This window comes from Labrus bergylta, chromosome 8 (assembly GCF_963930695.1).
Source record: "Labrus bergylta chromosome 8, fLabBer1.1, whole genome shotgun sequence".
Classification (NCBI taxonomy): Eukaryota; Metazoa; Chordata; class Actinopteri; order Labriformes; family Labridae; genus Labrus; species Labrus bergylta.
The window spans coordinates 14024843-14052659 of record NC_089202.1 but is presented as its reverse complement, the minus strand read 5'-3'; the positions used below and the strand labels follow the sequence as shown (position 1 = coordinate 14052659).

General features: G+C 40.1%; 3 protein-coding genes across 4 annotated transcripts; 2 read left to right on the top strand and 1 right to left on the bottom strand.

Moving 5' to 3' along the window:
- Positions 1-112: 112 nt before the first annotated feature.
- Positions 113-4252, bottom strand: m6pr (mannose-6-phosphate receptor (cation dependent)). The gene is made up of 7 exons (XM_020646788.3): positions 3920-4252; positions 3359-3531; positions 2991-3160; positions 2741-2850; positions 2128-2258; positions 1902-2028; positions 113-1810 (listed from the first exon to the last, which is right to left on the bottom strand). Exons 1-7 carry the CDS (start codon positions 3938-3940, stop codon positions 1688-1690), a joined length of 855 nt encoding a protein of 284 aa, XP_020502444.1. The 5' UTR covers positions 3941-4252; the 3' UTR covers positions 113-1687.
- A 5392-nt stretch (positions 4253-9644) lies between these two features.
- arhgef5 (Rho guanine nucleotide exchange factor (GEF) 5) lies at positions 9645-22387 on the top strand. Of its 2 annotated transcripts, none has more exons than XM_020646758.3 (15): positions 9645-10092; positions 10854-14333; positions 15035-15077; positions 15362-15411; positions 16299-16672; positions 17722-17882; positions 18028-18180; positions 18358-18487; positions 18656-18730; positions 18835-18924; positions 19082-19224; positions 19394-19537; positions 19616-19686; positions 21428-21532; positions 21664-22387. In XM_020646758.3, the coding sequence occupies exons 2-15, from the start codon at positions 10874-10876 to the stop codon at positions 21804-21806; spliced, it is 5142 nt and encodes a 1713-aa protein (XP_020502414.1). In that variant the 5' UTR covers positions 9645-10092; positions 10854-10873; the 3' UTR covers positions 21807-22387. The 2 variants fall into 2 exon arrangements, with proteins under 2 accessions (XP_020502414.1, XP_020502415.1); XM_020646759.3 differs by having other exon boundaries at positions 9647-10092; positions 10854-13682.
- Positions 22388-22823: 436 nt separating this feature from the next.
- zgc:92606 (uncharacterized protein LOC100000242 homolog) lies at positions 22824-26864 on the top strand. The gene is made up of 5 exons (XM_020646789.3): positions 22824-23001; positions 24228-24317; positions 24571-24649; positions 25687-25805; positions 26355-26864. The coding sequence occupies exons 2-5, from the start codon at positions 24228-24230 to the stop codon at positions 26418-26420; spliced, it is 354 nt and encodes a 117-aa protein (XP_020502445.1). The 5' UTR covers positions 22824-23001; the 3' UTR covers positions 26421-26864.
- The last annotated feature ends 953 nt before the right edge of the window (positions 26865-27817 follow it).

The window sequence follows — 27817 nt, the reverse complement described above, 5'->3', positions numbered from 1 at the left end:
GCTGAACTCCATAGACCTAGAAATCTCAGAGCCATCAGTCCCTGCTGGTGTGTACTGAGTTCAACACAAACATAAACATCTCCTACATTTGATAGAGTCATAAAACAAACACTTTGTTTTGTTGCTGTTTATTGTCCTTGAACTAAACAGTTTTTTTTTTAACAATGTAGAGGTATTGTAAATTACTACAACCTCCAAATCAGCTTTTCATAGATTGTGAGCAAAAAAAAAAGAAAAGTAATATCCGCTGTAATTAACTCACAATAACAACAGATGTAGAAACATTTAAAGCAAAACAAACTGAAGTGATCATGTTGACTGTAATGTTGTAACTTGATTCAAAACAAACTTGTAACATCATGTTGCCATTAGAAATCACAAAAACAGCTTTAATTCTTAGCATTTCAAGTTTGAAATGTCTTAAAATATTATAAAGGTAGTTCATGATGTAACATTTACAACCGTAATATACAGCAGGTGTATAGAAAAACAAGTGCTTTCATCGCTGCTCTATCTTGAAAAAGAAGTAGATTATCAGACATGAAGCGGCCTGAATATTTGGTCAATTTAAACATTTGGTTAAATGAATGTAGATCTACTCTTCAGTTTGATGTTGGTAGTTCATAGAAGTGAATATAGTTTAGATTGGTTGGAATTTTAAACATATTTTCCATGAAAACACAAGTACTGTTACTAAATACATACCAAACCTTTTTCATATCATAAATAAGAAAAGCAGGAATTTACATAAAAATCCCCTCAGATTGCCTCTATAAAGAAGTTTTTAAAGGCAGATATGAGGGATTTATAGGAAATTAGTTTTAGATTTTAGCTGGATGCTTTGCCTCAGACACTGAATTCATCGTGTCCCACATAAAAGTGAAAGCATGTTTGACCTTTCCAATAAAAAGCAGGATGTTAAGCTACAACTCTCAAGCTTGGTTTACAGTCAGGAAGCTGTTATCATCAAACCTTCACAAGCAGTTATTAGGAGAAGCCTTTTCCTATAATGTAGGAGAAACACAAACACCCAACTAAAGTTTTACTTCAATTAACCTCTGGTTTTTGCAGTCTTTTTTTTTTTTTTAACTTATTTTGCATGTCTGTAAGCACTTGAAATGACTACGCTGTGCCAAAATCTCTCACTTTCAAAAATAAAAAACAAGAAGAAATCATTAAAGCAAAATGAAAAAAAGAAAAGCCGTGATCTGTAAGCTGCGTCTATCAGTGCACACAATCAGTACTCCAGAATTAACACATTGCTGAATCCTGCTTCAAAAACAATCATTACCAATATTTTATGAAGTTGAAATCATGAAAAAGACTAACTCTTAAATCCTCCATTTTCTGCTAGATATTCATGGAACAAAAGTCACTCTGAACTGTCACTTTGGAGTCTTGTATTAATCGCTCATGTGTTTGACACCAAACAAATGAATTTGATGCATGGGGTAAGAGGAGGAGACAAGCGTTCCAGCCTCGCAATAACATTCCCTAAGAAGTGACGAGCAGATCACACAGTAGTAGTTCTAGGCACAAGTCTGAAAAACACACACATAGTATCAACAGGTCCTAATCTTAAACCAGCACAAGAAAAACAAGACTTGTGTCTAAGTTCAGCTAACCTGTGAAAGAATAAGATGCGTCACACAGAGTACATTTCGGTCCCATTTCTGACTTATTTAGGTCACATTGGTAGTAAGTGGTCATCTCGCTCCTCTGGCTCTTCTTCTAACGGTTCTGTGGCGGCGCCCCTGTATGCGGGAGCTTCCTCTCGATTCTTTGACCGGCACACAAAGTCACAGCCATCCTGTAGGAGAGGAGAGTTAGATATTTATACTAAAAAAGCAACTTCAGTCTAATCTTGTAATGACATTATTAATCAAATACTGGAGACTCACCGCTGTCAGATTGCCAAGCTCCACCCAAAAAGCATAATTGGGGAATTGCTCCATCCCTTTAGCGCCAACAATCAGTCTCTGGTAGAGGAAACCTCCAATGAGGTAGACAGCCATAATGCAGAGGCCACTGAAAGAGGAGAGGGCTGATGAGCACAGATCATTTAGAATAGCATATTACTTTAAGATCAGGAAGGTTTTTAAGCTGTATAAGACAGTCTTTACGCACATGATGAGTATGATGGATCCAGGACTGAGCTTGGACTCCAGAGGTGGACAGACTGCACTGGAGTCCAGCTCAAAAAGGTAGAAACAGTCTTGGTCCCTCTCCCTGTCTTCCAGCACCGTCACGATTCGGCCCTGAGAGTGAGATGGAGCAGAAAAGGATAAATATAAATCTCTACACTTAACTAAACTGCATGTTTGTAAGATAGCTATTATCCTGTATTGTTCTGCCTTTTATTGTCTTGCTTGTCTGATACTGTTTTTTGTGTATCTGTTGTTGAGTTTGAAATATTTTAAAGGCCCACCTAAGAACGAGCATTGCAAATAAACTTAGTTTATAATTGCTGTGGTGGCTGGCAGTAGTTTATTCATTATTGTCCCTATACAAATAAACATAAAATAAACACATGTCAAACAAGAAACATTAGTAAGACATCACAGTAAACTCTGGGGCTCCTAAAGGCTTCACATTCTGCAAAATGTACAGCATGGTACTTCAGTATACAAGCGGGTGCCGCTAGGTTACCCAGGCTTAATGAACTGAGCAAAATTTGGAAGTAATGGGTGACGTTATGCCCCCTTTTGTTCAGATGTTGAATGTGGTGTATTTCTTTTACCACGTCCATGTTTCTGTTGCAAGAGATCATGAACATGGCTCTCCTCTTTTCCTTCGAGCAGTGGGTATCGTATGTTTCACCATCTCTGTAGATTAACATCACCCAGTCACCTACAAAAGCAGTAAAGAGTAAAATCAGACATTTAAACAGAATATTGTTCTTAACTACCCTATGCAATAACACCGAAGTTCAAAGTACTACAAACAAAAGAAGACGAGTTCTTAATGCAAACATCATTTCAGGGACGTACTTCCTCCATACGCTTGTGTTCCGTTGTATGAGCCGATCACTGTTGGTTTCCCTTCCTTATTTTTGTTGTCCAACTGAACTACCCCGGCTCCTGGAACGCCCCATGCATCCCCACACAACTGGAACACGTATGTGTAACTCTCAGCTTCCTTGGTGACCTCCAATGTAAAGCTGTCAACATGACAACACGTCACAGTGAGAGACAGATGTTGGAAGGAAAAAAAAACAAACAAAAATGAACGGTAAAATACGAAAAAGGCTAAATGCTTCTGCCATGGTTAGTTGACATAAAGAAGTAGAGCTGACTCCTGCTGGATGACAGGACACCCCAAAAACATATTAATGTCATATGGCTGAGTCACTTCTTACTTCATGTGTGCGAGTGGCTCTAGCCGATTGAGGACTTCCCGCTCTGATTCAGAGTCAGAGTACAGTTTACATTTCTTGGTGCTGTTGGTGGTGTAAACTCCACTCCCACACAGGAGCAGCTGAAGAACCAGAGTCCACCTCGGGAAGGACCCTCCACTGTGTCTGTTCATCACCTGGTACATAATGACATTGAAAAGAGATTACTGACGCCATGTCATTTATTACCACTAGCAATTTTCTTATTCATGCACTTAGTCTGCATTTAAAATTAGGGATAAATGCAGCACAATTGCAAACAATTTTGTTGCAATTAGATATTGTAGGCTACAAGAGACGGGATACAAACGACATTAACTCATCGTGTTCATTGGTAATTACACTTTGCGAATGTGCATATGTATAGCCTTAACCAAACGTAGCTATTGTGGTGCAATATGTTCATGCAAAATGTCTGTTCATCCTCCGCATGAGGCAATAAGTTCTCCTTAGAAAACTGTAGAAGATGAACCCAGAAGAGGTGCACAAAGTTGTGGCACATTTCTTGGTACGTTTTGCACTTACCTTCATGACGTCTTGTCCCATACGTGAGCGGGAGCACTTTTTTTTTGTAGAAGTTACACTTGAACACACACACACACACAAAGTGACAGTCGCTTCCTCACGCTAACCTCGTTTCCTTGTTGACTTTAAGAGCAATAACGCTGCTCTATGTTGCGCAGTTAAATAAAGTGATTCTGCAGACGGCGCGGAGTTCCAAATACTTGTTGCTGGCTTCACGCTTTTCTGTTCTACATTTTAAAACCGACTTTTTTTCCCCCCGCAGAAATGTGTCAAGTCAAAGTGAGAGCATCCAAAAGGCTAGCAGGCTAAAGACAGAAGCGGAGTGCGGAAGTGAAACCAAACACACAACGCGCGCATGTGACCGTGCAAGTGAAGCGCGACCAATGAGCTTCCGATGAAGCCGCCCTGACCCGCATCAGCTGACCTGAGACAGGCCGGTTAAAAACATGACCAGCGGAAATGTCTCTTTCTAGAATAGAATAGAATAGAATAGAATAGAATAGAATAGAATAGAATAGAATAGAATAGAATATAATAGAATAATAGAATAGAATGGAATAGAATAATAGAATAATAGAATAGAATAATAGAATAGAATAACTTTATTGATCCCAAACTGGGAAATTGTGGCGTTACAGCTGCAGGTTATCCAAACACACAATATCAGTAAAAAACACAATGTTAGCAAATCTAAACACAATATAATATTAAATGCAAAGTAAATAAATACTAAAAAATATCAAAACTAAGGATGAATGTGAATATATACAACTAGGATTTAACTAAGCATTACTAGTCTTAAATAGGAAGATTAAATATGGAAGACTGAATGTAAATGTGCAAAAACAGAGTTGTAAATGGACAGTATTGACATAAGTTAAAGTGCATGAGTGTAGACATATTATCAGCAGAAACTAGACAATATAACGGCGAGTAGACAGCCAAATGAAGTGAACATGAGTGCAGGGATAATTTGTAAATTTAACATATGGAGAGACAGATATTATCATGATGACAGTTCTCTGCTTGTATGAGGTGAGCTGTTGTACAGAGTCATGGCCTTCGGTAAGAAAGATTTCTTGTATCTGTCCTTGTGACTGCAGAGTTGTGTCAGTCTGTTGGAGAAGCTGCTCCGCTGTTTGTCCAGTAGGGTGTGCAGAGGGTGACCAGGATTATCCATAATGGATAACAGTTTGTTCAGAGTCCTCCTCTCTGTCACCACTACTAAAGAGTCCAGCTTGCAGCCTACCTTCTACCTGTTAACTGTGTGCCACTTGCTCGTGTGTGTGTGTGTACCTCTCACGCTGTACAAACACTACATTCAGTTAATCGTCGTTTAACTACATACATCTGGACCCAGCCATTTCCCCCTTAAGTGACATATTTTTAAAATCTTAAAATTATCCACAAATGCACTTACAATTGGAACTGTCTATGGGTGGGTTGAATACAAATAAAAATACATTTTCTTTGTATTTTTTATAAATTTTCCATCAAATATCCTACCCCTAATGTTTCCAGTGAGCCTATCACATGAATTTATAGGCTATTCATAGTCTCTATATATTTTTTCAGTTGTCTCATTGTTAAGAAGATTTAAGATTCAAGATTCATGATTTTTGTGTCACATACTCATACAGATGTGCAATGAAATGTAAAGACTGTTCCGCAAGGCCATGCAATAAATCTCAAATTACTAATACACATATATACAGTAAAATATAATATAATGTAAAATTTTAAAAATAAATATTTGAATATACAAAATATAGAATAATGTAAACAGTGTAAAGTGTCAGTGTGTAAAGTGTCCAGGGTGTCAAAGTGCAATGTGCAGATTGGAATGTGTGGTGTGTGTGCATCATGTAATCACAGTTCTGTTTATGTTTTTAACTGAGGAGAGTGGAGTTAACAGTCCGGACAGTCTGAGGAATGCGCCTGCCAGAGGCGTAAACAGTCCGTTACCTGGGTGGTGGGGATCACTCATGATCCTGTTTGCCCTGGCTGTGCTCCTCCTTGTGAAGATGTCCTGGAGGGTGGGGAGTGTTGTACCCATGGTACGCTCTGCTGACTTCAGCACCCTCTGCAGGGCTCTTCGGTCATGTACAGTGCTGTTCCCGTACCACTGGGTGATGTTTCCAGTCAGCATATTCTCCACCGCTCCGGAATAAAAAGTCTTCAGAACCTTCACAGAGACTTTGAATTTCCTCAGCTGTCTGAGGTTATAGAGGCGCTACCTCACCCTCTTCACCTGACTGTCTATATGGGTTGTCCATGTTAAATCCTCAGAGATGTGCACCCCCAGGTACTTGAAGCTGCACACCCTGTCCACCAGCGTCCCATCAATTCTCAGTGGGGTGTAATCCATCTGCTGTCCTCTGCTGAAGTCCACAATCAGATATGAAAGATATGAATAAAGCCATGCTAAGACGAGACAAGTTAGCCTGTAAGGAAAACTGGTGTCGAAGTTGCTGTGGGGTACTAAGTATAAAAAGGTGCATAGAAAATAAATACAATTCTCAGCAAAGGAATATGAATAATATGCAAAAACAAATGTACACAATGCCATGAATTGAACATGTAAACAGCTAAACAATATAGCCTCTTTCTAGGAATGCTTTATGCTGAAGGTTAAGCCACAGTTTAATCATGTTCTCCGCGTTAGTTGTAGATTTCAGTTTGCTTCCCTATTGCTACGTAGGATAGGAATATTATCAGTGGAGTTATTTGACCCAAATTTCTTGACAATAAATCCAGCAATTGTTGAGACATTCAAAACCACATTTGGTGGAAAAGGAAACTTGAAGAGATCCCCAAACTATTTTGGATACATAGGAGAGCCTAAAACTTTGTTTTAATAATTAATTTATTGATGTTGATGTTATTGACTTTAAAGTGATTGTTTATGCATGTTGTGGTCCGTGATGTCTCTAAATCACCTGAACGAACTTCTTTATCTTCCATCTCTTACGACCTCATACTGTAATCCTTGACCTGAATTAGATGTGATTTATGGTGACAGTATGCAACATGAACACTCCAATGTAATGCATGCTTACCATCATCACTGCAAACTGTCTGTTCCACTTGGCAAGATTTGTCAGACTCAGTAGAAAGAAACACTGACAGCTGATCAATACATCCTGAGTTAAAAAGTAGCAACAGGTGTGTTCCACAGTCACACAACCTTTGTGCTCTATGTACCACCGAGGCAAGGAGAGAGAGCGAGTGAGAGAAAGAGAGGGAGCTGTTGACTCAGGTCTCGTAAAAGTTTTGGATGATGCTAGTTTGAAACTTCTCTGTTGCCAAGCAACCCAAACATTCTCTTGTTTGATTCAGACCTGATAAGAACTAAATACAAAGGATGGTGCACACAGACACAGATGAGAAGCTGTGTGAAAGTTCAAACATAGCCTAGTTTGATCATCATTTTTAATATAGGACAGGGTTTACGCAATACTAACAATTTGTGTTGCACCACCTGCGATAGTTCCAACATCGGCTTAAGTTGCAATTTCTATTTTACGCCTAGCCAGTTTAGGTGTCCTCTGTAAATCATGGTTGTCTTAGTGTATTGTTTGAATGATGGGATAATCTTGTGGTTGAGGAGGAGGGTTTAACTGCTGTTCAGTGTTGTCTATGGGTCCTCTGCGAGATTACATCCCTTAGAAATGCATGATGACTGTTTTTATTCCCTCTTTTGTTTTATATTAGCTGAGATAACTGAATCTGTCCTTTTATAGAGTACTGTTAAATAACCTTATGTTGTAGTTGACAGTTTCTCCACTCCTTGTCAGTGTTGTTATTTCACACTCGGATTAAGGGTGTTAAAAGCATTAATGAAAAGGCTATTTAATAATTTACCTTTGTTGCTGTTTGTGGATTAAGGGCATTTAACAAATGTTTTTTTCAGCTGTTAGTGTGTTAGGAGGAAGGCAGCACTGTACCAAACACTTCATTAAGACAAACGATTTTCTCTGATCAGTCACACAAAGTTAAAAAGTAATTTCTGTGACAATATTTTGATTAGCTAGGACGTTGTACTCTACTGAAGATGAACCTTGTGTGGTGCAACCAAACAATGACACAACTTAAGTAATGTACATTCAACATTTTAGAGAGTCTTCAACAGTACAAAGCTCATTTTCTATGCATGCTTTCCTCATCCTGTCAATGTAGCCTATCTTAGGACTTTCAATACAACCTACCTTTAACCTGCAAACAAGCTGACCAGACTGATTCAGCTGAACCAATACCTTGTTCTCCTAATCACAGTCCTTTTTGAAATTCTCTAAAAGCACTGATAAAAGTGACATTAAAGATTAATGAAAAAAGAACATCAGGTTTCTGAGTGTGGTCAGGCACATTGTTTTCATTTACCATAGGTAGAACTGGCTTAGTATCTGAAAGTATATTTTAGCATATTGTTTCCATTTAACACAACCCTTTTGTACCTAGGGAAACATAGTTGGATGAGATTAAAAAAAAAACACTTATTGTATTCACTTACGTACATGGCAGGATTAAGATGGGAGGATTGACACCACTAGCTAAACTAGTCCACTCCAAACTAATCAAAAATAGTGTCACTAAATACAGAGCTACAATGAATTTGACTTGGAACAGTGAACGCAGCCACCTGGCTCTGTCCAACAGGACTGACTTTAAAAGATTTTAGTGAATTTTGGAACATTAGGCTCCAACCAGGCTAGCTCGTTCTGTGTTTTTAGCTAAACTTATCCACTGGAGTCTGCTATATATTTAGAGACAAGCTTGGTAATTTCCAAACAATGCTAAACTAATAGCCTGCTTATTGAAATGACCAAGCTAAAACTGATGCCCCTATCTATGTAAAGTGATTGGACTTAGTGTTTAGAAACATCTCTGTGTATGAAGCAATACAATGTAATAAAACCACAAAGAACCTAAATCCTCAAAGTACAAGTTTAAAAATAACAAGCTAACTTGTTTTGGTTTCCATAGTTTGAGCAAGTAGTTCTTAACACACTTGCTGCTTTAGATGTTTTTTTTTTTTTTTTTAAATATACATTCATCTATATTAAAAAAGGCCCTGCTCCTAATAATAGAAGTCTGTAGGCCTATATAAAGTGAGTAAAGGCAAAGTAAATGTAACCTGAGTTGTGTTGAGCAGTACAATGAAACAACAAGTGTGGTTGAAAGGTTTTCATGTGTGTATTTAGTAATGCTAATGTCCTGGTACTCCACATTTATCATCTCAGGTCCCATCAGTACTTAATCAACATAGGAGAGCACTCATTGTTTTACAAATCACAAACTGACCGTCCTTGAAATGCCCCTTCCTTTGGTTTCCTGCTCTGTGATTGCTCAATGTTGTAATTTTTTTTTTTTTTTTTGAAATCTTCAGAATGTTTGAGAGAGTTTGTGTTTCCCTTTCTTTCCCCTCTTTACTACCTCTCAGGGGAATGTAGGAAAGTTTTTATAGGCTTCAGTAGGCTCTCCACTATTTGTGTGCGCTCTCAATCTTCTCTCTCTGTCTGTCTCCCCTCCCCCCACTCTCCCGTGTGTGATCACTGTTCTTACCTTACCTGTGTGTTGTGCAGACACACCCTGACCTATCCGTGTCAGCCAATCGTGGCTCAAAAGACAGAGAAACCAAGGAGGTGTACTTCCTGTGTTATGTGAGAGAAGAATGGGGCAGGAGAAAGGAGAGAATAAACTTTTTTAAGTATTTGTCATCGGAGAGGGGGGGGGGGGGGTCCACACAGTCAGCAGCAAGAGGGGACGGAAAAGGACTTAAGTAGTGGAGTCAAAATACTTTAGCTTGATTTATCTGCCTTCAGTTCACTGTTCACCTACTGCGACTGAGAGGAGAAGGCAGAGAGAAAGGAGGAGGAGAAAGATAAGTGTCAATCTGTTCAGACTTGTTTGGGAATTTGAGGAAGGAGGGGAGAGAGAGGCAGCAAGAGTGAAAAGCAAGGAGAGCTCAGGCATAAACATTACGTTTCGTAACAAGAGTTGAAGTATTGTTAGAAAAAGAAAAAGGAAGTTTGGAATTAGTTGGGAAAAGGAGGACAATTTGCTGTGTCATGTAGATTCCAATGTGAATGCAGGGAATACATTCTTGTGAGTTGCGCAATCCTATGCTTATTTGAACTGGACCCGGGGAAGATAGGAGATCTCCTTCTGTTCAGGTAAGTTGCTTTATAATATCATTCATGGATTTCTGATTAGCACACAAGCTATGTAGATTGCCTCTGGTGTGGACACAGACCTAGATCCAGCTTAGTTGTGGCTTACATGTTACATGCCGTGCCTATGTGTCACAGGCCCTCACTTTCTGAAAGGCTTCTTTTGGTATGTGGTGCTTTGCAGGTCTGTGCTGCATTCTTGTAGATCTGTACTAGGGATTTTTTTCAGGCCTACATCTTACTTTTGTACTATTAAGTTACTGTACAACCAGATCCACCTTTCATTTTCACACTGCCTTTGGATCCAAAGTTCAAGTGCGAAGATGAGCATATTGGATGACATTAAAAAAAATACACTAAAAGGCTGAAATGCTCAATTGTTTAACATTTTTATAGAAGTAACTTTAGTAATATGAAATGAGATAATGTAAGATATATATTAATTAATCCAAAAACAAGTTCTGTTACCAGGTATGTCCAACTTTACAGTGCAAAAAAAGTGTAATGCAAAACAGCGTCAAATACACATTGAATACAAAAAACATCAAGGTTCTAAAAAAATATTAAAGGGACGACCGTTTAATTAAAAAAAATCAAGCTAAGAAAGGGGATAAATAGAAGTTTAAGTCTGAAGTATGATATGTAGTTTTGAAATGTGTTACCAATACCAGAATCTTCTCATTCTGCTTTACTTTACCCCTAAAACAAGACAGACAGACTGTCTGGTTTCTAACTGGGTGAAATGTGTTGTTTTTGTCTTCTAGGGTCTCCAAAATATGACACTATGGGGACCAAAAGGCCCAGCTGCACCCTCTTTGACACATCTAACATAAACACATCAGACCACAAGCTCCAGCCCGGTAGGAAAGTCTCCCGTGATCCGAGTCCCAGACTGGCGATGACCGCCCGGTCGGAGCGAGAGAGGGAACGAGAAGAGGACTGGAAGAGAGAGAGACATGCAGAGAAAACGAGGGACAAGCAGAGATATAAAGAATCTGACCAACGAGAGAGATATTACGACAGAGACCGAGCTCCTGCGCCCAGGCCGAGAGAGAGGGAGGGAGACAGGAGACAAGCAGATGACAGGAGAGGACATGGGAGGCCGCTGTCAAATTTAGAGTGGGAGTCTAGGAAAGGAGACGAGAGGGGGATGAAGAAAGGCGACACGTTTCCCAGAATGAGAAAAAGCAGCCCAGATAATGGAAGAAGAATGACATCCTCAACAGAGATGAATGAAAGAGGGGAGCGAAGGCAGAGAGAGAGGCCTAAAAGAATGGATGGAGACGAATGGGAGAGGGAGAGAGAGAGAGCATGGCAGAGAGACAGAGACAGAGAAAGAGATGAGATTCATGATAGGGTGAGGGAAGATGGACGGAGACCTATTGAAGCGGAGAAGTCCCGGCCAAGGCAAAGATTTCAGGAGTCTGGTGTTCAGGACAGGAGGAGAGATGTGGGTGATACATGGAGCAGAAGAGAGAGGGATGAAGGCAGAAAAAGAGAAAAGCCTTGGCCTGATGTGGGAAACAAGGAAACCAGAAGACCTTCTCCGAATAGAAGAAGAGAAAGAGACATTTACCCAGAAAGGAATGAGAGAGAAAAGGCACAAAATGAGAATAAGAGAGACATAAGGAGTGAAGGAGACAGCGATGAGAGAGAGCTAAGGAGGGAGATAGTGAGGGACAGAGAGAGGGAGGAGTTGACATATCAAGAAAGCAGGAGTGAGGGGGACAACAAGGGCAGAAAGGAGAGGGGGAAATACAGGGAAGAGGACGAGCATAGATACAGAGACAGAGAGGCGGATCAATCGAGGAGAAGGAGAGTGGAGAAAGAGAGGGAGAGGTACAGAGAGGCAGACAGAGGGAAAGAAAGATGGAGGGATGACAGAAACAGAGAGTATGAGCAGAGGAGGAGCAGAGAAACAAAAGACAGACAAGCAGATCCAAGGAGGGACGATACGACAGGCAGGAGAAGCCAAGCCCAGAAAGAGACAGCTCCTAGGGTGCCTCCGCGAGCCCAGAGCAGCGGCGAGTTGAGCAGCGACATGGACAGCAGCGAGGTGAGACATAGAAGAGGCCGAGACAGCTGTGATGAGAGGGAACCAGAGAGAGAAAGTGAAAGAGCTGTAGAAGAACAGAGACACTCAGAGAGAAGTCAAAAGGAGCAAACGAGAAGTGAGCGAGGGGAGACGACGGAGCAGAGGAGGATGTGGTTAGAGCCGCAGAGGGGCAAGAATAGTAAGGAAGAATTTGAAGACGGAGAGAGACACTCGAGGGAGAAAGAGAAGAGGATGGAGTCGCAGGCGGAGTGGGAAAAGGAGGGGAGGAGAGTGAAAGGGGAACCAGATGAGAAGTACAGTGGAAGACATGGGGGGAGGAATGAGTACAGTAGAGACATAGAGAGGGAGTCAGACGTTGTGAGTGTAGATGGAGAGGAGGTGGGTGAAGTCTGGAGAGAACTAGATAAGAGAGGGAAGGAACTTCTGTCCGACAGCGATGGAGGCATAGAGGGAAGCCGGTGGAGGGATGCAGAGGGAGAGAACATGACAGATAAAAAGGAGGACAGTGGGAGTGAGGGTGGGAGCAACGATTGGGCACGCTCTGGCAGTGAAGAAGGAGGAAGTGAGACAGGGTGGAAGCTAGAGAGAAATAGAACGCTTTCAGGAGAGGACGGATTTGTGACCGTAGACGAGGAAGATGAAAGGGAGGAAGAAGAAGAGTACAAAGACTGTCAGGAATCCTGGGAAAGTGGAGGGTCGTGTGATGGACACTCACCTGTTGATTTTAAGGACGTTAACGAGAGGGAAGAAGAGATGGATGATCGAGAGGGGGAGGGGAGGGAAAAGCAGCCAAAGTTTGTCTTCTGTGTGATTGGGCAAACGTTGCCCCGGTCAAAGGCAAAGGACATGTCATCATCACAAGTTCATGAGAAAAAGGGAGTGGAAAGAGATGACACCACACGACAGGATGACATGAATCCGACCCTGAGCAGAAATGACGACAACCCGATCGTCAACAGCCAGGGCGCAGAAACATCTGACATCAGACACAGACTGTCATCAGATCGTCAAACTGCAGAGACTGGAGAAGGAACCAAGAGCAAAGTGGAGAATCCTTATGAAGAAATTGGGACCATTAAAAGAGACTCACAGACTGAAAGGCTCCTCATAGAGTGGAGAGAGAAAAACAAAGAAGGGTTGGAAAGAGAGAGCGAGAATATTTCGCCAATGCCATCTAATCCCTACGCTGACACTTTCTCTCAAGTGGATTTCGAGCAAATTCAACCAATCTTGGAAGGACTCAACACTGCAGCGATGAGTCCGGAGGAAGTGGAGGCCATTCGGATCCGAATGAGCGGCGCGTGGAGCATGTCTGAGGAGCCAAAGCGGCATTCCCAAGCCCCCCACCTTAAATGGGCTAAAAGTGTGGTGCGGGAAATCCTGGGACGCTCGGAGGAACAGACTTTGGAGGAGCCTACTGCAGAGGTGCGAGAGGAAGAGGTTGAAGAGGTGACTGTTGTGAAGTCAGACCGGGAGCACTCAGAGCCCGAGCTGGAGGAGGAAGAGGAGGAGCCGTTGGAGGTGGAAGAATTGAGAGGTATGGGGCAGCACCGAGCCGACATGCATGCTGACCAGTTCTCGGCTATGCATGGTGACACATCCACATACACTCACTCTGACACACTGTTAGAAACAGGAAGGAAGGAGGAACACAAAACGGACCAACAGGCTGAAGAAAAGACAGATATAGAGATTGAAATTAGTGAAGAGGTGGGTGATGAAGATAGAATGCAAGAATTAAGGGACCGAGCAAAAAGAAAGAAGGAAGTGGAGATGTATTTATCTGTGAGCAACACGCTGTACAAGCCGAACAGCTGCCCCATTCTAAACTATGACACGGAGTCTGACCACCTTTCCTGTAGAGAGGATGAGGAGCAGGAGGTAGCAGAGAGAATAGAGGGGAGTGAAGAAGAAGAAGAAGAGCAGGGAATAGTGCCAGACGAGAAGGGTGCAGCAGTTGAGGAGGAACAGATTAAGGAGGGAGAGGTTTTAGTAGACGGGGAAATAAATGGCGGAACGCTGACCAGCAGCTGCAGTTTCCGAGATTTGGGTCCTGAGGCTCGATTACGGAGAAGGGGGATCCGTAAGACCACTCAAAGAAGAAACGGAGAGCTTGTAGAAGTGGAAGGAGAGGAAGGAGAGGAAGGTGTTGGAAGGGATCGCAGAACCAGAATATTCTCGACAACAGGTAAAGAGTGGAGATGGAGGATTAAAACACTGGCTTTTAATCAGTTCCAGAAATCAACATAACTGCCTAATCTTTGACTTCAATGGTTCATTTCTTTCTAGTTTCTCTTTTCTGTTGTCGAATCAGGTTGACTTCCTTCAGCATCGATTGCCCACAGAGGATGTTTAAAAAAACAAACTCTAAATGAGGTCAAAACACTTCATTCGTGTGATTTCCTCCAATCACAGACAATCTTCCAGTCATATCATCTGTTTTGCAGTGCTTGAGATTCTTGCATCATTTTGTTGTTACATCAACACAGAAGCCAAAATCTCAGACATCTGCTAGTGAACTTGTTCAGTGGACTCACTACTTTCCCCTAAACTGGAAATTGCGTCACACTGTTGTGGTTACAGGTAGTGGGTGGAGAGAAGTGGAGGAGGGGAGAGCAAAGAGAAACAAGTAACATGAGCTAAAAGGCTCGGCTTCATCCTGATATGAGACATTACATGAGACACACGAGTCTAGGAAACACACTAATCTTTTCTGTAATCCTGATTTTAACTGGGTTTCTGGGTTAACCAACTTTTATTTAATTTATTAAGCCATATTTATATGTTTTTGTTTTTATTCATTTTTAATTTATTCAAACCGTCACTGTAGTTCACCGACAGGTATGCTTTTGTGTGACATTTCGACAAATGTATACTTTTTTATTCCAGACGAAGACGATCGGAGTAAAAGCTGGGGAGAAGTTGAGCTGAGGTGAGAGAAAACCTTCTCAAATAACACCTTAAACTGTTAAACAGCCAACATGTTAAACTACATTGTGTACAGTTCTCTTTAATGAAATGCGTGTCCCTGAATATAACAGTCGTTGTTAATGGTGGGATAATGCTACATTTCTGTTGTTCAGAAAGACATTTTAAATCACCTAGAAGAGTTGTTTTTCTGAAAATTAAGAGATCCTAAACTTAAAAAAAAGCAGTCTCAGACAGATTTTACTGATGTAAACAAAATGCTGTTGTCACTCTTTTTTTGCATTGTAGGAATGTTTTGGACACAATCGACAGGCGGAAAAGGAACTCAAGGTTTTTTAGTGAGTATCTCATTTTTACATTTTAGTATTGTTTGTTTCAGGTCATGCACCTTCTAAAAGTACAAATGCTGGTATGGATGACTTTTAAAAATTTGATTTTGACGCTTTAATATTATTTTCAAGTATATATTTTTGTTGAGAATATTATTTTTTGGCGTATTTCTTGACTTCACTGAATAGTGACAGCTTAAAACAGACTGTTAATGTAGAATGGAGAGTGGGGATAGCGTGCACCATGTGACTCATTTGGAAGCTTTACCGTGTTGTTTCAGTCTCAATCTTAAGAATGTTCATTTGAAAAAAGGATATGTAGGCGACCCAGTGACGCTCCTTCAGATCTTATCTACTCTGGCTGAGATCAGAAAAAGCGTGACGTGGTTGAACATTTCCCTTTAGTCTGCATGATTCATCCATGTGTTAATACATCCTCACTAACTGTTTATCTCTAATGTTTGCTCAGAGTTGAAATGCAACACACAATTGAATAGAAATCTGTGCTCACTTTACAGTTGGCTCACACCCTTTCAAAAATGAAACTTTAAACAAGTTTTATGGCAGTGGCTTACTTGACCTATGATTCACGTTGATATTGCGAGAAATGGGACAGGAGTGTGTGCGTATGTTGAGTGTGTCTGTGCAAGCCACAGACAGGTTTGTGCAGGCAATCATATTCTCTAACTTCAAGGAAAAACAGCTGCTGCTGCAACTTTGCATTCCTACAAGTACGTGTAAAAGGAATGTCAAGTGCAAACAACTTCCCTTGGCTAAAAGTGATCCTGTCTGTAGCTCTCTGCTTGTCTTTGCTTCCTGTTGTATTCAATGATTTTCTGTTGCTACCTCTTCTGTTGTGCTGTCTGTCTTTCTTTAACTTCTTCTTGTCCTCCTAGATGCTGCCCAGCTCTACCAGCAGTACAGTGAAGCCGCTCAGAACTTTGAGATCCTGCGCCAGGCTCGCTCCTCAGATGCCATCTCCATTTGTGAAGACCTCTCGAGGTCTCCTGCTCCCTCGCCTCCTCCTGCCCACAGACCCCTACCTCCACTACCTACCTTGCCGCACCTCCACTCCGTGTCCCACACAGCCTCCATCACCAGTATTAAAAACTTGCCTCTCCCCGAGCCCCCAAAAAGAGAGGGCAGGCCTTCCTCCCCACGTCTGTCCATCTCTCTCAGCAAGACGGCCACACTGTGGAGGGAGCTGCCGGGCGTTACAAACACCACTGAGCTGGAGGATCTTACAGAGGACCAGAGACGACTACAGGAGGTATAAAAAAAAAAAACCAGACTTCTGCACTTGTGAAAGTCAAAAAATGTAGTTTTATTGCAGAACATTCTTTAAACAGATGGTTAGAAGAACTTTGCCTTCCTTTTCGCTGAATTTTTGGAGGCCAGAATATTTCTACAGTGATATCAATAAACACAGCCTTTAACTTTAAATGAGCACGTCTGATCTAATCCAGATCTAATGTCTAACAAAGAACAGGCAGCATTATGTAAAGTCCCACACAAGTAATACTGAGGTAATTCCTGTCTATGACTAAAAGACTGACTGTGTACTTTGACTTGTTCTGCACTTCACATTTTTATCAAGCTTCTATGAAGAACTTTAGATTTGATTTCACAAAGATTTTTGACCCGTAAAGCCAAAATAGTTCCTTTTATGTCCGTTAAATATCCAACAGAGGAATGAAAAGCAGAAAGGTTTGTGCTTCACTTTTTTCTTGCACAGCACTGTTGTCTTAATAAGAACAGGATCCTCCAGGCAAGCAAAACATGCAAATACGTGTTTCCTTCAGCTCCACTTATCTGTTCACTTTAATGTGCAGGAGTTTCAGGTAAAATTTACTCAATCACAGTTTCAAGTCAATCACCGCGCCATGCTTTTTTCCTCTTTTTTTTAACGAATCGTTTGGACATTATTTTTAGGTTATGTTTTAGGTTATTAACTGGAAATGGTGTGATTTACATGATTCAGCTTCAGACTGTTATTTCATCACACCTCTTACTACGTAAAACATACGATATATATATATACAGGCTTGCATCATTGCAGAATAACCCTCCCATCAGTGTTTTGTTAAGTAGAACAGTGTCAGGAAGACAGGATTGAGTAAAGATCTTGTGTTTTCCTGTAACTGTAGGTGTCTACTTGTAAACTTTGAAACAGACACTTGTTTTGGCTGCAACCCTTCTGCTTATTGTGAAATCTCCTCTATTAGTCACATCCTTGACAAAAGGTCCCAGATTCCAGAGAACTGAAAAACTGAAAAAATATTCTTTCATGTATCGCTCTGCTTTTTTTCCCCTTTCTAGGTGAGATTTGAAGTAGTGACCTCAGAGGCCTCCTACTGTCGCAGTTTGGACATCGTTGTTGAACATTTTGTCAAGTGCAAGCAGCTGGGGGCGCTGTTGTCCACTCAAGACAGGAACTGGCTGTTTTCCAGGCTGGCTGACGTCCGTGCCATCAGCCACAGGTCAGAAATGTTCCACATTATAGAGAGCCAGTTCTTTATTCAGAGCTAGATCTGCATCAAGATTTCATTAAGTGATAATCAATGCTATTTATGTCACAAAAAAAGAAAAAGATTATTAAATTATCATTGTTTTTTTTGGTTTTAGTTTTTTATCAAAACTGGAAGAACAAGTGGAATCTGACATCATGCAGTTTACTGTGTGTGACATCATCGCTCGCCACTGTCAGCGCTTCAAAATGGTTTATGTGCCCTACCTCACTAACCAGTCCTATCAGGACGCCACCTACCAAAGACTCATGTAAGCTATTCAGTCCAACCTTTTTAAGTTTTCGTTTAAAAAAATTTGTATTTTTGAGGATCCATTTTTTGGAATGTTTGTAAAAGATTGTAAAGAAGCAGGAATGTTTTGTGCATTTATTTGTAATCTCTACTGTATTGTTGAATCTTCACCTTCCATTTTTTCTTTTAATTCCAGGAACAAGAATCAAGGGTTCAAGCGGATTGTGGATAAACTAGAGAGGAGTCCTGTGTGTCAGAGGCTTCCCCTTCGATCCTTCCTCGTCCTGCCCTTCCAAAGAATCACAAGACTTAAGCTGCTGGTTCAGGTGTGTGTGTGTGTGTGTGTGTGTGTGTGTGTGTGTGTGTGTGTGTGTGTGTGTGTGTGTGTGTGTCAGTGGCCTGTCTAGAACTATCTAATGTTGATTGTTCACAAAAACAATCTCCAGTCTTGTAACCTGTATCTCACTTAGCACGCACTCATTGTTTCTTTGCAGAATATTGTGAAGAGAACAACTCCTGGTACTCCAGAGGCGACTCAGGCCATCAAAGCTTTGAAACTTCTGGAGAAGGTACATCCACATCAGTAACATTTACCAAATACTTCAATATTTATGGAAAAACTTCCTGGATTTTCTTTAGAGATTAACCAAGATTCATGCTTTTCTTTTTTTAGTTGATTCTGGAGAGTAATGACAGCATCACTCAGATGAAGAGCATCGAGTCCCTGGTTACTCTCAGTACTAAGGTGGACTTTGAGTGTAGGGTAAGTAACCACTAACATAGCTGAAGTAAAAGCAGTATAATCAGAATGTGATGATATGGGTATTAAATGAGCTTCATTTAAGGTCCACAATAATTGTAAATAAACTTCCATTATTATCTTTCGTTTCATATGTTCTGTCTATTGGTGTGTTTTACAGACTCTCCCTCTGATCAGTCAGTCTCGGAGGCTGGTGCGAGAAGGGCCGGTCACTGAACTGATGGATTTCTCTCTAAAAGACACAGAGAGGAATATTTACATGCACCTTTTCAATGACTACTTGCTACTCTCACTACAAAAAGAGTAAGTCAGCAAACATGTTAAGTATGTTCAGAATAATCCATCTCTCCCATTATTGTTTTGCTACATCCTGTTTTCCTTCATTTCTGTCGTGCCTTATCATCCCCTCCATCTTATCACAGTCCCTCCTTCCTCCACCTCATTTCTCTTCTTTGCTGCCTGTTTCCTCCAGAGGGGGGCGATTCACTGTGATCGACCATGCTCCTGTATCAGAAGTGCGTGCAGAGAACTGTCGTGTTAAACTCCACTCTCTCCAGAAGAACCTGATCCGGCTGCACATGTCCAACAAGGCCCTGCTGCTCCGGACTGACGCACAGTAAGAGACTGAGACTGTGGCAGAGAGCATCTGAATCTAAAAGTGAAAAAAGTTTGCTAATTCCTTTCTTTCCTTCAGGAGTGATAAGCTACGCTGGATATCGGCTCTTTCCCGGCCACACCAAGAAGTAGATTTTTCTGCTGCACAAGGTGAAGTATTTCATGCATTTTGTAGCTTTAACAACTGGTGCAGTCACATACATGCATACATTTTCACTTAAATTCAGACATTACGGGCGGCTGTGGCTCAGTTGGTAGAGTCGTCGCCTCTCAACCGGAAGGTCAAGGAGGGTTCGATCCCCAGCTGAGCCACATGTCCGATGTGTCCTTGGGCAAGACACTTAACTCTGCATTGCTCCCGCTGCTTCGTGGCAGTGTATGAATGGATTAGTGTTGTACTTATTCTCTGATGTACGTCGCTTTGGATGCTAAGTGAATTGTGGAATTGTAGAATTACTCTATTACTCGTAATCAGTATATCCAAAGTTTAATCCAAAATGTAACTGGACTGGTGTTAGTTGAAGTCCTCAAAGACGTTTTGGCTTGGAATTGCTTCTTCAGTCGTCAAGTAGAAATGTTGATTAGCAGTAGCAGGACCACTGAGAGCCTTCACAGACAGTGATCAGTTAAATGACCTGTGTAGAAAGCAGTAGCAGTTCTTAGAGTGGTCTCGCCATATCTCTTCTCATACTGAAAATATTAGCAGCCTGCTGGAAAAAATAACATGGTGGTGTCAGTCTGGAAATTTCTGATTATGACAAAATCCCCCACACTGCCAAAATAACTGACTACACACCCACTTTCATCTGGTTGCTATACAAATACAACCATATATTATTATTATTATTAGCACGATTTATGCAGTGAATTGAAGTTGAGATACAAACCCTGTATTTGATTTAACCTACTATTTGATGCTTTAAGGTTATTTTATTTTATTCAGTGTGCATGTGAACAACCAAAAGTTGCAAGGACATTTTCTTTTTTTATTACATTCTGCCATCATGAGCATGAATGAAGCATACTATAGAACGGACAAATAACTTGGCTGTAGTTTTAAGCCAAATTAAATGTATGAGTCAATTCCAAGTACCTGGTTTGTGTGTGCTACCCCCTGGAGGGATTTAATCGGGATAGTCATCTATGCTGCTCCTCTTAAGTAGTGTATATATAACAAAATATATGAGTAAACTCTGTTGAAATTTTCAAAAACTCATGAACGAACAGTGACACGGCTAATAAAAAAGTATTTTGTGTACAAAGTGAGCATAAAATTACATGACTGACTTTTTGACACGTTAACCCCAAATGCAGTTTGTTCTAAAAAAAAACCCTAAAAAAAACAAACTATCAGGACCTTAACAAATACATGTTTAAAGACAGCTTTGTTTTTATTACATTTATGGAGCTTAATAGGGAATGTATATCAACCCCAAGTCATGCTTTCTGTAATGTAAACAATATTACCGCAACTGTAGTGGAGACTCTCACTCTCACTCTCACTGCTAATAGGAAAGAGGATGTCGATTCATCACTGAAATTACATCTCTGACTATGTTTCCATTAAGATGTGATTTTTTTTAAGTCTCAAAAGGCTTTTCACAGTCAGGTGCATGTTAGGTGGAGGGAATGTCATGATAACATGTTTCTATGTATTAAATAGGACAATAAAGGTTGCACCACCTTTGCACATGTAAAAAGAGTTGTCAGACACATTTGTTGACTGCAGGACTGGACAGTGCTGTAAAAACTATTTTCACTCAACTTGTTCATGGTCTTGAAAAATGTAACTTCACTCCCTAAGCATTACTAAATTTTCACTATTTACTTTTTTCTCTGTGTGGTCTTTTATGAGTTTGTAGGTCTGACCTCTCACCTTTTATCTGTACAGATTTTTCACAGATGCAGTGCATTCGAGCCTTTGTGGCTCAGCAGCCTGATGAGTTGTCCTTGGAAAAAGCTGACATCATTCTAGTGCACCAACAGAGCAGTGACCGTAAGACCATCACACTACTTCCCTGGTTGAACGTGTCATTCAATTGTGCAATATTACATTGTAAAACTAACCTGAACCCATCACAGAATAAGCATTGATTGAGTTTGTGTTGGATCGTTTCATCTGTACAGATTGGGTGGAGGGGACCCGCCTGTCTGATAGGCATCGTGGATGGGTGCCAGAGTCCCATTTGGATACGATAAGCAACTCTAGAGTCCGACAACGCAACTTGTCAGATGCTCTAAAACTGACAACGGCCACAGCTGCTGTTTGACCATGACACTCAGACTGGGACTAAACAGAGAGCGACCTGAATGCACCACAAGGATAAGACTGTTATTTTTCTGCAAATGGCTGTAAAAGGGATGACACACATCCAGTGCTCCAAATAGGAATATCTGCTGTAGGGTCGCAACACAGCAGAAATTGAAATGCTGTGAAAGTGCAAGTGAGTGATGCATTGAGTCTCATTTGTTTCACTCACTGAAACAATAAATTGTTCTCGTGCAATGTTTGAAATGCTGAGGTCTGCCTAAAGACAGAAAGAAAGAACATTGTGACTATTAACTACATACTATGATACATCAATAAACTGGTGTTTTAAAATAATAGTTTAACTTACATTTTAAGCGACTTCTCCTATTCCCAGAAAGGTTAGTTTGGGAAATGTGTTATTATCTGTGTATATTGAACAGGATTAAATGTTGGGTGAATGATGCATGTCTAATGAAGAGTTTTACCAGATGAGCTAACAGAAGCAATGCAAAATGTAAGATGTACAGATCTTTCAAGGTAAGGACATTTCAATAATTTCAGCTTGGTGACAATAAAATCATATTTAAAAAAAAAAAAAAAGGCATTCCATGTTAAGAGTGAACTGTGGCTTATTTTCTATAAAAAAAAATGTGTTTCAGACTCGTTTACTAGAGTTGCACGTTGACTACCGTGCGTGTTGCTTGGATTAATTGCATTTGTCTGCAGGAGCTGTTTACAGAACAAAACAAACAACACATGATGAAACAAGGCACTCACGATGCGCACGTAGTCAGTATAAAGGCGTGACCTGGTCCATTTTCAAAGACCTGCTATTGGTTCTAACTGCTGTCACTCACAGAAAACTGGGTGGCAAAAAATGTAAGCTGACACCAAAACTATCCAATAAGAGCACCGTAGTCCTGCCTTTACTCCCTTCTGAATGGACACGTCCCACTGTCAGTGTGAAAACTCGTCTCTGATTGGTCACAGATGTTGTAGGCGGGGTTTGCAGTATTTGTTGTTGTTTTCCTTCAGCAGTAGAACAGTCGACATCTTTGGCATAGAGCGCATTCCCTTTCTTTATAACTGTAATTTCCGCTATTATATGTCAAACAAGAAAACCATTTGGTACATCAGGCAGCCCAAGCGACTAGTGGAGTTTTCTGTATTCGTCCTGTCTTGAGTGAAACTTGTTTTTGTCTTTTTTTAAAAAGGTATGTGAACAGGAACGTCTCTTTGAGGCGTTAGCGTCACTCGTTAGCACTAGTTGCTGTTGTTTTCTAGCATCACAAACATGTTTATTTAGTGAGCTAAGGCTACATTTCATTGTTTTAGTCAAACGTGGAGTTGTCTGAAACGACTCTTTGAAAAGTATAGTGTCGGGCTCGGTGGTTTCGTGTAAAGCAGACCGAGGAGGTATGCGTTAGTGGTCCTGATTCAGTGGTGTTCATGTGACGTGGCCTCAGTCCACGATGACCCAGAAACACGGTGACCTCAGATACTGATGTCTCCTAACCACAACCTTTTTTATTTTATTTTTTATAGATACGCTTAAAAAACGGGAAATGTGTTTCACTTTCGGGAGTGGCTGAACACTAAGTGTGATATAATGTGGGCGAGAGTTTCAGTTTTCTGTTTATTTCAGCATTATCACTGGTTATAAACAGTGCGCACAGCAGCAGTGGTTTAGGGGTATCTGATGTAAAGTAATGCGGATGTTTTGATAAAGTGTTCATTAAAACTACAATTTCTGACTATATATTTAATCTTCAACCATGTTATACACATTTTATATATTAATAATAATAGTAATAATAATATTAATAGTATTAATCAAGTGTTTTGGGGCAAATCCTCTGAAATTATTTAAAGCTAAAATATGAATAAATATAGGAAAGTATGTAAGTCAAAAATCTTCTCATACGAAAACTGGAATCCAAGAATGTTTTGCATTATTTTCCTGTTGTTTGATTAAAATGTAATTGAAAAAGTCAAAATAAAAGCAAATATTTTTTTTTCTGCCTACACAATAATTTACTCTTCAATACAAACATTGATACGATCAATGTATTTCATTATACTGCTGACAAATCCTGTTTTCCAATAATGTTGTAAAATAGTCCAGCAATGATAAGGGTCCCTGCTAACTTTATACAAACCGATATATGGAGATTTTTCTTTGTGTAAGCAATAGTGCAATATCCGATGGCAAATGCATATTCTCAAAACATCCAGTCCTAATATGGCCTCAGCAGAACACTTCATGAAAAGATGCCTCCATCTCATCGTGCAGCAAACAATGATGTGCTCTTCAGGAGGTCAATATCACTTGTTGCCTGAATGCACTGGTTGGTGAAGTCAGCCAGTGCTCTCTCTCCTTTGTCTTCTTGGTAAATAATGCTATTGTGAGGGACTTCATGTTATCTGGGGCTGTTTTCAGATGGGCAGTCAGTACCAGCGCTCAGTACCACTAGAGGTGAGGAGAGCAGAGGGAGAGAGAGTTCGGGCCAAACATCCTGACAAGATACCGGTAAATATGACAATCAGATCAAAGATGAATGTACTGTTAGTGAGCTGTAGTGAATGAAACTTTGTGATGAAATGATGTTTGTAGTCATGGTCTTCTAGTTTTTTTTATTTTAACACCATTCTTTAATGATTAAATCTCAGTTTAAAACTTAGTTCTTATGATGACTTTAATTGTTGTTGAATCGATTATTTGCACATAGATACAGCCCCTCTTTTTCACGAGGATTAATTTATTTTTGTTCTTTTTTAACCAGATCATTGTGGAGAGGGCCTCGAGGTCAAGAGCTCCTGAGCTGGACAAGAAGAAATACTTAGTGCCCTCAGATTTAACAGGTATTACACAAATGAACATGCAACATAACTTAAACCCTTTCGTGTATCTGTCAAATTACATCAAATGTCTCACAAACTACCCAGAGGTCACATATTTCTATATTCAGCCTCCCAGAGCTTTCAGAATCTAAAGACAAGGTGGCTCTGTTTGACATGTGAACTGTCTTATTGATGAGTGTTACAGCATGACAGATTAGTTGTTCTGACCCTTACTGAGATCATGTTTGGAGGGAAAAAATTGTTATACAACCAATGAAATACGTGGGCCTGACACACAACATAAACAGACAAAAATTGTCGGTGCTCTCTGTTTGACAAAAGATGAAATTGCTGTCACTAAATGTTTTTTACATTACAATCTAAGTGAATACCTGATTTCTAAATTGAGTTCCTTAGATCAGCCATACAATATACAGTATTTCTCCTGGCCACCTGTGACTTTGACAATACTGCTTCAGGTTAATTTCTTCAGCAAGCGTCCAGCTAACAAACAATGAGCAGTCGTGCTGTTTGTGATGCATGTGGCAGCATGACAGTTCCATTAGAATATCTACATCTTACAGACACACCTTTTCTTAGCTGTGGATGAATAAACCCTTTTTTCACAGACGTTTCGTGACATCATAACAGGAAAAGCAGGAAAGTATTCTGCTTTTCCTGTTATGATGTCACGAAACGTAAGTATTTAAAACATTATAGATTGTTACATTCTAATTAGGATGTGTCCTATTGCTCGTGTCTGCTCATGAGTCGATGTTATTTATTCAACATTTGCTTTTTCTGCTGCCACAAGTACAAAATCTCTGCTATGAAAATATCTATGACATAGAAACATTCAAAATGTTGCTTTCATTACTTCTCGGAAGACACTGATGTTAGCTGTCTTCTCCTACTAAACCTTTTTTCCTGTCCCCATGTGACCAGTGTACTGGTCATGCCCTACAGTTTCTTGTTTTCTTCCTCTCCACATCAAATGAAACTGGAGATCCTGACACTTGCTGACCACCTCACTCTCGTTCTCTGCTTCCTTTTTTTAGTGGGCCAGTTGTGCTTCCTGATCCGTCAGCGGGTGTCTTTGAGACCGGAGGAGGCACTCTTCTTCTTCGTCAACAACTCCCTCCCCCCATCCAGCTCCCCTCTCTCTGCTGTGTATGAGGTAACCGCGGTCTCCTACTGTGCACCCATGTTCACTTGAGAATCACCAGCATGAGTACAAACATAATTACAAACAGCCTCATGAATGCTCTATATCAGATTAACAGACATTTTTTTTTTAAACCTTCCTCATTGACACCCAAAATGTCCCCACAGCCACGTATGAGCTTAGAAAGCATTATTGCTTCCCTTTTTTATTTCAAGACTGACTGTAAACTAGACAGAAACAGAAAGAAAAAAAAAGAAGCTTATCCGCTTGATGAATAATCATTCTGAAAGTGAAATAAACAACAAAAAACTGCAGCTAACAGAAGAAAGAGTTTGTGAGATGAATTTATGTTGTTGTTTTTTTTTAAACCCTGCTCATTTTATGAGACATTTTTATATATAACTTTTCCACCTTAGCTCTAATATCAAAATGTACAAGTTTGGGTTGGTATCTGGAGTAATAATGGGGTTCTGTGGGTGCAGGTCCATGTGCACAAACTTAAGTAAACGTGTTACTGAAGTTACTTAACTTACATTATTCTCTGCTCCTGTTTTTCTCCAGGAGCACCACGAAGAGGACCTGTTCCTCTACATGACTTACAGTAATGAGAGCGTGTACGGTGCCTGAGGGAGGACAAAAGACCAGAGAAAGAGAGAGTGCAAGAATGAGAGGAGAAAAAGTGAGACAGTCTGAGGAATAAAGTGTTAAGGCTGTTTGTAATGCTTCAAGCCACTATTATTCTTTATATTAGGTTATGATAAGTAACTACAGTGTAGGTGGATTAAAAGGCAGAGGGGCTGAACATGGGTTTACCTTTGACAGTATTTCAGGGTGAGTGTAATAAAATGTAGTACCCTTGTAGAACATGACAGGTTCTGATGATTCCTTACTTGGTGAAAGAAGAAACAGGAAGCATGAATAAAAAGGACAAAAAAAAAAGCATCGTAAAATTATGTTGATGGGGGCTCTCGTTATCTTTCTCAGTCATCTGTATTTAATGCAAATAGTATTTTGTTTTTGTAAATTAATATCATAAACTTTTGTGGAAAATAAAAATGAAAATGCATAAAATATTTGTGATGATTTCATATCATGTAAATATGAATGTGAATGTTTGCATGCCTCAAGTTTCAGATGTCAACACAAAGACAGAACTCTTATTTTAATCCGAACATTTTCATTGTAAGACTTTTATGATCAATTTTCTAATCCTTCAGGAAGATTCATGTGTGATGTTTTTATATATTCTGCTTTTTTAGAGCAGAGAGTGGTACATTTGAATCACAATAGTGGTCATTACAAATTATAAAGAATATGAAGTAATGTCAGATGAAATTCAGACACTCTTGTAGCGTAATTAAATTATTAGATGTTATATCTTTATTTAACCTCGGATTTAAGAAGGGGCACCACTTCCTGTTAAAGGAAGAAAATAACTTTAATGGTATAAGTTAATTAATTAATCAGTCAGTTTCATATCTTGAAAGAAGTAAGTTCTGGAACAAGAAAACAACATGTTAAACAAGAAAACACAAAGTCCTGAATTTTATGTGTAAAATTTTATATAAAAGGGGTAAACAATAATGTATAGATGAAACAGATAAAGAATATGATTATTGTGATCAGGATAATGCAGTTATAATGTATGGTGACATTATATATTTAGTAATGTGATAAGACAAAATGGACAAAAAGAAAAAGTTGATAAAAGAATTTTGGGATTCTATTTGGATTTAAAGGAGGGCTCTGAATAGACATGACTCATTACTTAATCTTCCAACACCCCTTGCCACCAGCAGTCTTAATGTGAGATGTGTTCAATTGAACTCTGCCGGCTGGTCCCGCGTTTCAGTCTCTGGCAAGCGGTTCTTTCCAGGTCCAGAGAGGTCCATGGGCCAGATTAGATGCCTTGACACCTTGGTCGGAGTGTGTAGCTGGGATGGAGATTGTACGTCGGTTCAGCCGTCGTCTCAGAAGCTCCAAGAGGATCCAACAGGAAAAATTATTAAAGAGTCTTTTGATAC